The sequence below is a fragment of the Peromyscus eremicus genome, chromosome 2 (assembly GCF_949786415.1).
Source record: "Peromyscus eremicus chromosome 2, PerEre_H2_v1, whole genome shotgun sequence".
Taxonomy (NCBI): domain Eukaryota; kingdom Metazoa; phylum Chordata; class Mammalia; order Rodentia; family Cricetidae; genus Peromyscus; species Peromyscus eremicus.
The window spans coordinates 15,169,410-15,181,445 of NC_081417.1; the positions used below are offsets into that span (position 1 = coordinate 15,169,410).

The 12,036-nt window shown below is 43.2% G+C and overlaps 1 protein-coding gene across 1 annotated transcript in view; it reads left to right on the plus strand.

The window, feature by feature from the left end:
- Cdh17 (cadherin 17) overlaps nt 1-12,036 on the plus strand; it is a 55,779-nt gene that overhangs the window by 4,978 nt on the left and 38,765 nt on the right. The window contains 5 exon segments of the mRNA XM_059255651.1: nt 7,050-7,184; nt 8,003-8,141; nt 10,090-10,248; nt 10,346-10,545; nt 11,719-11,850. Coding sequence (XP_059111634.1) covers nt 7,050-7,184; nt 8,003-8,141; nt 10,090-10,248; nt 10,346-10,545; nt 11,719-11,850 — 765 coding nt within the window.

A 12,036-nucleotide genomic window follows, 5' to 3' on the forward strand; every position in this document is an offset into this window, starting at 1 on the left:
ACATTCTGTAGGCTCTGCTTTCGTTTTCGAGATAGTGCCCTTTAACTTAAGTCTGTGGTTTTAATTGGTCTAATTGATTTTTTCTTCTGTTCATGCTTTTGCTGAGACATCTCAGAAACCACGGCCTCCTTCAAGGCAAAGGCATTCTGTGTGGTTTTCTCAGAGCTCTAGAGTTTTACTTCCTACATTTAAGGTTTGTGTGTTTTCAGTTTGTTTTGGTGCAGACTGTGAGGTTGAAGGTGAGGCTGGGGTCCAACTTCCTCCTTTAGCATTTGAGTATCTGGTCACTCCAGCACAAGTTTTGCAAACACTATCCTTGTTTTTTTCATTGTTAAATAAAGTTTATTCTAACGTAAAAAGAGTACCTATAAACGATCGAAGTCCACAGATACATCACTTATCTCTCCTTTGAAGTTCAGTTTGATAACCCTCACTGGGTATTATTGTTAGTCACTACATTATACACTTAAATTTATCTTCAAATAATTCAAAGTATGAAACTATTTAACAGGCACTTTTTAAATAATTTCAATTCATTCCAAAGTCAATTATGCCTTATTTTTAGTCTCTTACAGAACCAGATTCCTAATAATCGTCTTTTTGTGCAATTTAACCATTTGCATGAATTCTCTGACTTTTTTTGAGATTATAATATAACTGCATCATTTCTATCTTCCCTTTCCTCCTCCAAACCCTCTCACATGCCCCTCCCCACTCTCCTTCATGGCTTCTTTTTCCACTAACTGTTATTGCATACATATATGTATGCATATATATATATATATATATACACACACACACACACACACATATATTCTAAATAAAATCTATTCAGTACGTTGACATCATTAGAAGACACAATCACACAGTAAACTCTCTGATCTTACTATCTTACAATCTTACAATCTTTCCACGCCATCTTCCACGTGTTCCTGAACTTTAGGCATGGGAGTGGCCAACACTGTTCCTAACTAAATAGAGTTACCCTGTCATCCAGTTATGCCGCTCCTGGAAATACGTCCGAAGGACTCTGTCCCACCAGAGAGACTTGTGCATCCATGTTTATGCTGTTCTATTTATAATGGCCGTGAAATGGACATCTAGGCTAGGTCCGTTTCCACTTAGATTTAATCTTTAGCCTGTGGGTTATAAGAGCATATTGTTACTTCACCTATTTGCAAATCCCCTAATTCTCCTTATTATTAATTTCTAATTTCATCCCATTGTGTAAGTGAAAATATTTTTTTGTGTGACTTGTATCCTTTAACATTTTTCAAGACTTTGTCACCTGGCATAGGGTTTATCCTGGAGAACACTCTATATAATTTGTTTTTGTTGGATGGAATACTCTGTTGGTGTCAGTTAGCTTCAAGTTTGTCTGCGGTGTTATTCCAGGCTCTTTCCTTGTTGAGTCCCTGTTTGTTCTATACATTATTGAAAGTGAAGTCTTGAAATTGTCAATGATGACAGTGTAATTACCCTTAATCTTTCTGTCAACTCAGTCTTCAATGCATTTCAGGGACCGTCATCAGGTACATAAATGTTTATAATAGCTATAGTTTCCTGGTATCTTGTCTTTCCTTTTGAACAGGATCTCATTCTGTAGCTCAGGCTATCCTTAACTCACTATGTAGCCCAGGTTAGCAAGTTCATGGCAATCATTTTTGCCTTAGCTTTGTACGTGCTGAGATTATACATATGAGTCATCCTGCCTAGCTCTCATTTTTTATCTAGAACAACAAATGTCTTAAGCTCTACTTTGTCTGATTTCGTAGCTTAACTTTACCCTCATTCTGCAGAATTGTTTTATTGGAGTAGAAGCCTTACTCATCCATCTTCCTGTAGTGTAGGAGTCCAGCTCCGACCTGTCGAAGGGTTCTTGGGGGGAGGAGAAAGGAATGAGGAAGTATTAGATAGAAATATAGACACAGATGGAGAGAAAGACAGAGACACAGGATAGTTTTGAGTGGGTCCTGGATCAATACCTAGTCACCTCGAGATTTATTCTAATGGGCTTTTTATACACTGCCAAAGGCAGAAGCAAAAGACGTTCCCCTTTCAAGATCAAAGCACAGCGTTCAGCCAAGTGTAGACCCTTCAAAACACCTGATAACCACACCCCTGGCCAAATCATCCCATTATAAAGCCCTGCTGGGTAAAGCAAGCTCAGATTCCCTGACCTTGAGTAAGGTCTTACTAGAAAGCCTCTCTGGGCCCCCACACTGCAGCACTTGGGATGTGTTATTTCACTGCCTTTGACCTTATGGAGAATTCCCTTTGTTTCATTGAGAAGTTCTTGTGGGTCATGAGCTCTCAATTCACTAGAGTCCTTCCTGCTGCTTTCAAGCTCCTTTGTCTTTCACATATTTGATTGTGGTGCATCTAGGACCACATGGCTTTGAGTTCATCCTTCCAGAGTTCACTGGGCTGCTTAGATGTGTCTGTGAATGTTTTAGGTATGTGTCTTCAAACAGTCTGTGTCTCCTTTGACTCTCCTTCCCCTCGTGGGACTCTTACAGCACACGTGTGCATTTGCTCGATGGTGCCCTCTGGCCTTTCCAGGCATTTATTTTTGTTGACACTCTTGTTTTCTTTTGTATTTTAAGGTAGATAATCCATTTTTGAGTTCTCTGCTTTTTCTACTAGGTCAAATATTTTTTCAATCTCCTTCAAATTTTTATATCGGCTAATATACTTTCAATTCCAGAATTCCTAATTTTTTTTTTAAATGAACTCTCTGTGTCTGTATTCTTTATTTGGTAAGATGTTGTTTTCATACTTTCCCTAGTCCTCTAGAGATGGCTTACCTTGGCTCTGGATCTATTTAAAATAGACCATTTAAGATCTTTAGTAAGTTCAACATCAGGGCTTCTCCAGGAACAGTTTTATATTCACAACGTACAATAGTTTTTTAGTTGTATGTCACACAGTCATTTGTTGAAGACTAGACATTTTAAATATATAATGTGGCAATCTAGACATCCTTCCTCTTCCTTTCCCAGAGCATATTGCTGCTGCTACTTCTTTAGTGGCTTTTGTGAGCTATGTCTGCAAAGTCAGTATTCATTGTCATACTTGGCCACTGAAGTTCCTGCTCAGCTTGGTGCCCAGCTAATGACTAGACGGAGATTATTTTAGGTGCACTGGACCAGTAAGTCTCAGCCTTTACCAACAGACACTTTGAGCACGTTGGAGCACACCTTCAGTAGTGTGGCTGGCAGTTCACAGCTCTGCCTTTCCCTTCACTTCCTGCTTGTGCAGAGCCTCAAAGTCAGCCAGAGGAGAGAGGTTAGGGCCTTCTCAGGCCTTTTCTGGCCATGCTGGCATCTCTGCTACCAAGAGGTAAGGACAGCTCATTCTGTGGACAACTCATTCCCCAGTTTTGCCTTTAAATGTTTGATCAGTTTCTCATCTGCTTCAGCTATAGTTCCTTCCTCAGCTTCAAAGAAGCCATTGCTGACAGTTCTTAAGATTATTTACTTTTAAACTATTTTTATTTATTCTTTGATTTTTTACATGTACAATGTATCTTGTAAGCAATGTATCTTAATCATATCTATCCCCCAATCCCTAGTTCAATCCCAGGAGTTTCCCAACATATTTCCCAAACAATCCCATGTCCTCTTTTTAAGTGTTTATTTTTATTAATGTTGTTTTTAATCCCTGAATCCCATTAGTAATGCCCTTATATGTGTGCATAGTATGAGGTCCCCCACTAGGGCATAGGCGAGTTATGAGGGGCCAGTCCTCTCCTAAGATTAGTAATTCCCTCCCCACAGCAGTGATCAGCTGCCAATATTTCCTAAACTAGGGATGGGCTCTAGTAGCCCTTCCCCCACCCACGATAGAATTTTAACTCAGTTCATGTGACTAACACCACGCCATGTCTAGAGACAGCATTTTCCTTTTTTCCCTCAGCACTTACATTTTGTGTTTGCCTCTCTTCAGGGATGTCCCCTAAGCCTTTGAGGGATATTTATTTATTCAGGGCAGGGGCCTTGCTATGTAGCCCTGGGTTGGCAAGTGCTCACTGTATATCCCAAGCTGGCCTAAAACTTGCAGCAATCCTCCTGCCTCAGCCTCCTGAGTGCTGAGATTGCAAGTGTGAATTACTGTGCCCACGGATTGCTGATGAGTCTTTTCAGTAAATGGCGAGGGGATGTTCTAGTGAGGGAGCCCCGACTCCGATTAAATAAGACACCGGAGGCTAGATAGGGATGGTTCCCTGGGAGTGGCTTTGGGGGAGCCTGTCCCCTTCCGTCCTCTGTCACACTGTCCTCTGTCACACTGTCCCTCTGTCCTCTGTCCTCTGTCCTGTGTCACACTGTCCCCTCTGTCCTCTGTCCTCTGTCCTGTGTCACACTGTCCCCTCTGTCCTCTGTCACACTGTCCCTCTGTCCTCTGTCCTCTGTCCTGTGTCACACTGTCCCCTCTGTCCTCTGTCACACTGTCCCCTCTGTCCTCTGTCCTCTGTCACACTGTCCTCTGTCATACTGTCCCCTCTGTCCTCTGTCACACTGTCCCTCTGTCCTCTGTCCTGTGTCACACTGTCCCCTCTGTCCTCTGTCACACTGTCCCCTCTGTCCTCTGTCACATTGTCCCCTCTGTCCTCTGTCACACTGTCCCCTCTGTCCTCTGTCACACTGTCCCTCTGTCCTCTGTCCTCTGTCCTGTGTCACACTGTCCCCTCTGTCCTGTGTCACACTGTCCCCTCTGTCCTGTGTCACACTGTCCCCTCTGTCCTCTGTCACACTGTCCCCTCTGTCCTCTGTCACACTGTCCTCTGTCACACTGTCCTCTGTCACACTGTCCTCTGTCACTCTGTCCCCTCTGTCCTCTGTCACACTGTCCTCTGTCACACTGTCCCTCTGTCCTCTGTCCTGTGTCACACTGTCCTCTGTCACACTGTCCTCTGTCACACTGTCCCCTCTGTCCTCTGTCACACTGTCCTCTGTCACACTGTCCTCTGTCACTCTGTCCCCTCTGTCCTCTGTCACACTGTCCTCTGTCACACTGTCCCCTCTGTCCTCTGTCACACTGTCCCCTCTGTCCTCTGTCACACTGTCCTCTGTCACTCTGTCCCCTCTGTCCTCTGTCACACTGTCCCTCTGTCACACTGTCCCCTCTGTCCTCTGTCCTCTGTCACACTGTCCTCTGTCACACTGTCCTCTGTCACTCTGTCCCCTCTGTCCTCTGCCACACTGTCCTCTGTCACACTGTCCCCTCTGTCCTCTGTCACACTGTCCCCTCTGTCCTCTGTCACACTGTCCTCTGTCACTCTGTCCCCTCTGTCCTCTGTTACACTGTCCCTCTGTCACACTGTCCTCTGTCACTCTGTCCCCTCTGTCCTCTGTCACACTGTCCTCTGTCACACTGTCCCCTCTGTCCTCTGTCACACTGTCCTCTGTCCTCTGTCACATTGTCCTCTGTCCTCTGTCACACTGTCCCCTCTGTCCTCTGTCACACTGTCCCCTCTGTCCTCTGTCACACTGTCCCCTCTGTCCTCTGTCACACTGTCCCCTCTGTCCTCTGTCACACTGTCCCCTCTGTCCTCTGTCACACTGTCCCCTCTGTCCTCTGTCACACTGTTCCCTCTGTCCTCTGTCACACTGTCCTCTGTCACACTGTCCCCTCTGTCCTCTGTCACACTGTCCTCTGTCACATTGTCCTCTGTCCTCTGTCACACTGTCCCCTCTGTCCTCTGTCACACTGTCCCCTCTGTCCTCTGTCACACTGCACTGGTGAGGTCGTTGGTTCCCATGACTACTTCTGATGTCAGGAAGGTCACTGGGATACGGAAGTCAAACAGCACAGTCTGGTGCTGCTGACATCTAGTCGGTTCTGGTTAATTCCCGATGTTCTGACAAAGTCGATAGGTTGATGTTGACAACTTTCTACCAACATCTCATTGCTCTTACAGAGGAACATCAGTCTCACTCCATCTTTCCCACTGACATCAGACTCGTTTTAAAATACACTGACAGGTCTAGGTTTTAATAAACCACGTAATATCAAGAAGAAAATTTGTAAACCCCGCTTATCCATGCTGTTCTCACTTCGTTCGCACACCTGTCGTTCTTGTATATTTTAAATGTATTGTCTTGTTTGCTGACATGCACACTTTTGGCCCTGTGACAACTACAGCCAGCCTTTATTCTTCAGCACTTTCGTTATTTACACAGTAACTCTACTGTCCCTTGTCCTTCATAATGAACCTTTTGCTTTAAGAATTCACAGATCTGTAGATATCTGAGTTTTCAACTTTGCTAGTACAGGAAATAGTTCCCCTTATACCTAAGCATGTAATTCATGTTTAAAAATTCCAAGACAAATTTTGTATAACATTGTTTACTATCAAAGACTACTTTATGCTTCAAGTTATTTCCAGAGAGGTCATATAAATTATACCCCATCAATAATATATGTATGTCTTTATAACCTAACATCTGTGAGATATATTTAAAATTATTAATGAAGTTGAACAACTTTTATATATTCTTAGTTTTATGTAAAATTCCTTTTTTTTTGCTGTTGTCCTAAAAGGAGCTCCGACTACCTCAGGAACAGTGGCTGATTAGTTTTTCCACATCCTAAATGTCACCATGAGACACCCTCAGGAGTCTGTCCATTGCAGGCACTTACAGGCTGTTTTTCTTGACATTAACTGGCATCTTCATCCTCGTCACAAATTGTAAAGGACTGAGTGGCATCTTTCTGTTCCAGCAACAAAGCTAGAATTTCTAATGTTTCTTAGATGCTGGTAACATCATAGCTCTCAGACAGTCAGTGAAAAGTATCTTCAGCCTCAGATACAGTTTCCAGCATCGCAACCTTCCCTCCGCATGTTGAATATTGCAATAATTTATTGGGAGAAACGTGTTCTGAACACTCCATAAAGAATGCACAAACAAGCTTTTAGCATACACCACGGTAAAGGGCTCAAGGTTTCTTACTCAGCGTTTATATAAATAAAAAACTGAAATTGGCGACTTTCTGCAGATTCTACCACCTGCGTTTCCTCAGAGCCTAATCTGTTTGCTTTTTCTCAGTTTAAGGCCAACAGTCCAGCTGTGACTTTTGAACTAACCGGGGAGACAGATGGTATCTTCATGATAGAAGGGGATGGACTTCTGTATTACACCAGAGCCCTGGACAGAGAAGCAAGGGCAGTTCATCATCTCCAGGTGAGCCGAGGCCAGTGGGGTGGAACTCCAGCCTCTGCAGCACCCTTGTTCCTGGAGTCCCCTAGCACCTCCTGAAGTTAGTGCACACAGTACAATCCTCATATGACCTCCCTCCCTCCCTCCCTCCCTCCCTCCCTCCCTTCCTTCCCCCCTCCCCTGACACTCCCCTCTAAAACCAACTGCAGAGTGGTGTGGCTTTTTGACCAGAGTAATCCAATTTACACGGCCAAAGTCCTCAGATGGCTGTACTCATTCAGGTGCTGGGGCTGAACCCCAGCAATAAGCCTCTGGTGCTTGGCCTGTGGCTGTTGTGTGGACTGCACACCCACAATGCGGGCAGCATCAATGCTGGGCAGAGCCACTGGGGCCCCAGAATGCAGAAGGAACAGACAGTTAGAGGCTTACTGGAAATGCCCTTCCCTTTTCTTTTCCCCATAGCTTCCCAGTGGGTGTCTGAATAGCTAGAAAGGCAGAGAGCTAACTGAAAAAGAGCAAGCGGGCACTTGTCTGTCACTTTCTGCCATGGGCTCTGTAGACTGACCACTGTGCCAGCTCTGAAGAGTCATGGCATAGCATCATCTATAGCAGGGTGTGCCCTGGGTCCAGTAGCCTTCATGATGGGAAAGCTGTGGCCATCATCATCAGGCTAGATTAACTAACTGGACCCCCATTTTAGCAGCACACAATTTGGGCTTTTGTGGGTTCTTCTGCAGTCACCACGCTATTGATCTTTTGAGTTTTAAGTTCCTTTAAGTGACTTTTGGGCATATGATCTGAAGTCCAGGACACTAAGGCAGTTTTCTTTTCTTCAACAATAGCTTGCAGCACTGGATTCTCACGGAAGTATAGTAGAGGGCCCAGTCCCCATCACCATAGAAGTCAAGGACATCAATGACAATCGACCCATGTTTCTCCAGTCAAGATATGAAGGCTCAGTGAGGCAGAACTCTCGCTCAGGTAATAGGCAGGAGCCTGAATATGTCTGTGACTAACGACAGGGTGTATGATAGAAGAGTGGGGTTGTGTGGCTGACAGTTGTCACACTCACTCCTTAAGAACTTACTTTCTTGTGTAAATTTCATAGTGATCTGAATGTTGTTGGATATTACCTATTGCTCTGGACCAGAGTCCCCATCCCTGGCCCTGGTGCATCTTGTGTACTGTAGGATGCTGGAAACACTCCCCACTCTAAGCTGTGGCAATAAAAATGTCTGTAGGAGGGCTGGAGAGATGGCTCAGTAAGAGCCCTTGCTGCTCTTCAGAGAACCTGAGTTGAGTTCCGAGTACGCATGCTGGGTGGCTCACAATCACCTGTAATTAGCTCCAGGGGACCCAGTGCCTTCTGGCCTCTGTGGGCACCTACATTTGTGTGCACATACTCGTCCTCCCTACATAATCAAAAACAAAGTAAATCTTTAAAAGAGTCTTGAGAGTATGCCAAATGTACCGTGAGAGGCAAAACTATGCTTCTTTTAGTGAACTTTCAAGTACCATACAGCTCTAGAATACTCAGGAATTGTCTGGAAAGACGAGCTTGCTCCCCCATAGCTAGTGGAAAGCTTAGAGCCTCTATGGTTCCTTTTCCCATGGCTGTCCCTAGCTGTGGCCCAACCCTTCTCTTGATATTTCCATCCACTCATCTCAAGAGGCCATTTGTGTTACTTGACCCTTTCCTTTCCCTGTCTTCAGTCACCATTCAGGAGAGCTGTACTGTCCCTGTCCCCTGTCCCTGGGAGGTATACCAAGACTCACTTATGCAGACTTTGCTACATCAGAATCTTCCAGACAGTAACATCTTTTCTTTTTATGAATCAAATCTTCTAGAGAAGTGATTTTCAAAATTTGGGGGCTCAGGACTTCTGTGTTAACTTACAAGTTGGGGGGAACTTACACAAATTTTTAAACCTGTGAATTTTACCTAGTAGTATCCTAGTTGGTGTTCAATAGCTGCTTCTCCTGGGGTGAGTGAGAAGGAGAATAATTCGTGGCATTTGCAAGGTTTCATGATACAAATACTCTACAATGGCCTATTTCAAATTCCCAGTGCTGTTGATAAGTGAGTTTTATAGACCTTGGGTCTGGTTAGTTTTAGTGCATGGTGCTTTTATTTTCAACATTTTTTATAATCAAGTTTATAAAAAAATTTAAAAATAATCGACTCAAAAATTTCCAAAACTTCAGAATTGTGCCCTCACAAGGTGAGTCCAGTGCAGCACTGGTTAACATCTACCAGCATATAGTCTTAGAAATTAAAACAGTTTATTAAATAATTTAAAAGAACACAGAGAGTTTAATGAAAAGTGTATTTTTCAAGACAAAAATAATTTTGTCATAGTGGGAAAAATGACATTGTTTTAATCTTAGCAAATTTCTTCAATGTCTGAAGGGATAAAAAAACAATTGGGTTAATAGTCTATTTCTACATTCTTGCTGCTGTCAGTTGCTATTTTGGTTGAAGTAGTATGTGACAAAAATTAGCCTCACACAAATCTGTAGTTTAGGAAAAGAATATTTTAATAGTGATTTCAGATATTGTGGAATTCTTTGATATAATATCAAAACTTGAAAAGTGGATGTTTCTTACAGATAAGTAGCAGTCGTTAATGGTGTATTTTGTACTATTTTTTACATTAAAACCCATCAAATTATCTTGGTCTTAAATGGATCCTTCTCACATGTGATTTCTAACATCATAAACTTCTTGAAATATGCCCAGGGACTCTCATAGGCTCCCGGATCATATTTTGAAGAAACCCTATTGCAGGGAGATGGAGCAAAATAAAGATTCATTTCTCCATTTAGGAACTTGGCACTTTCACATTTCATCTCTGCGTCTCAGGAGGCAAACATGGATATAGATGGCTTAAGCTTTAATTCTCCTTTTCTGTGTATGCTTTGTTACCAGGAAAGCCTTTCATGTACGTCAATGCTACAGACCTGGATGATCCAGCTACTCCCAATGGCCAGCTTTTTTACCAAATTGTCATCCAGCTTCCCACAATCAACAATGTTATGTACTTTCAGATCAACAATAAAACTGGGGCAATATCGCTTACCCAAGAAGGTAAGTCAAGGCCAGTTCTTCATGAATCTCAGTCCGAGGAAGGGCTGTCACCTTTGGAGACATTCCCTTTCTTCTTCTCCTCCCCTACTCACTTTAGGATCCCAGGAACTGGATCCAGTTAAGAATCCCTCCTACAATCTGGTGGTCTCAGTGAAGGACATGGGGGGCCAGAGTGAGAATTCCTTCAGTGACACCACATCTGTGGATATTACTGTGAGGGAGAACATCTGGAAAGCGCCAGAGCCTGTGGAGATTACAGAAAACTCAACTGATCCTCATCCCATCAAAATCACCCAGGTAGTGTCACGTGACGTCTACAGCTAACTAAGATCTGTACCTTGTGGTGTAGAGACCTATCCTCATTGTCTTCAGTCATTGTTCTACTGGATACATTTTGCATCATGTAAATAGAAAGCAAATTAAGTAACTAAGGCCCTACATCTCCATTGTTTATCATCACCAGCAGAAAGCTTGCACACACACACACACACACACACACACACACACACACACACACACAGAGTCAGAGGAGACTTCACTCACACTCACTTTAGCAGGAGATGCTGTGGTGTTTTATTGTTCACATCAAGCAGTGTGAAATATGGCTGCTTTATAGCGGGTTATGTGACACGTGGTAAACCCTCAGTACATGTTGTTAGTAGCAATATCAGAGAAGCAGGCTCTATTGACATATCAGGTCTTACTACAGAGTACTTTTTGTTGTTGTTTGTAAAATAACTCTAGGGATTGGCAATTATTTTTAGCTCTTAAATCTTCCAGACTTAAATATTTGAGGGTGGGCACCTCATGTATGCACCACATGTCTCTACAGAATGAATGAAGAAAAGTCTAAGGTAGTGGTTCTCAACCTGTGGGTCGAGACCCCTTTTGGGGTTGAATGACTTTCACAGGGGTCAAGTATCAGATATTATGCTTACCAGATATTTACATTACACTTCATAACAGTAGCAAAATTACAGTTTTGAGGTAGCAATGAAAATAACTTTATGGCCAGGGGGTCACCACGACATGAGGAACTGTATTGAAGGGTCACAGAATTAGGAAGGTTGAGGACCACTGGTCTAAATCATCTTCTATTGATCTTAATTCATCTTAATTGTGAGTTCTAGAAGCACATCATACATCATGGTTTAGTCTTAGAGTATTTCAGCTATGAAGTACACTTTGCTTCATAAACGGATGTTACATCCAAAGTTCTGGAAGAAAACAACCCACAGGCTCTTCCATGTGTTTGCAAGGATTGCTTTAGGGAAGGAAAAATTCCCTTGTCTGCTTACTTTTAAAATTAGTTTAGGTTGAAAATTTAAAAAAAAAAAAGTAACTCAGTTGTCCTAAGGAATCACTGGCATGCAGAGTTGTGAGAAATTGTGAAGTGAGAAGCAAGAACGAGTTGCTTCTCAGGCTCTTTGTCCAATCACGTCTTTCTCAGCATTCACTTTGGCCACACAGGTGCAGTGGAATGACCCAGGTGCTCACTATTCCTTAGTCAACAAGGAGAAGCTGCCACAGTTCCCATTCTCAATTGACCAGGAAGGAAATATTTATGTCACTCAGCCCTTGGACCGAGAGGAAAAGGACTCAGTAAGTAAAATGGAAAGTTTCACAGGCGATCGCCTGTGACAGATCCTATGTCTGCTTACAGTTGAGGACGAAATTAACTGTGCATTGAAAAGCCTGTGTTCTAGATCCTAGAAGTTTATGTGTTCTCGAAGACATGATAATTTGATAGCTTTCCCACAAGCCCAACTCATTTTATTCCCCTCCTCC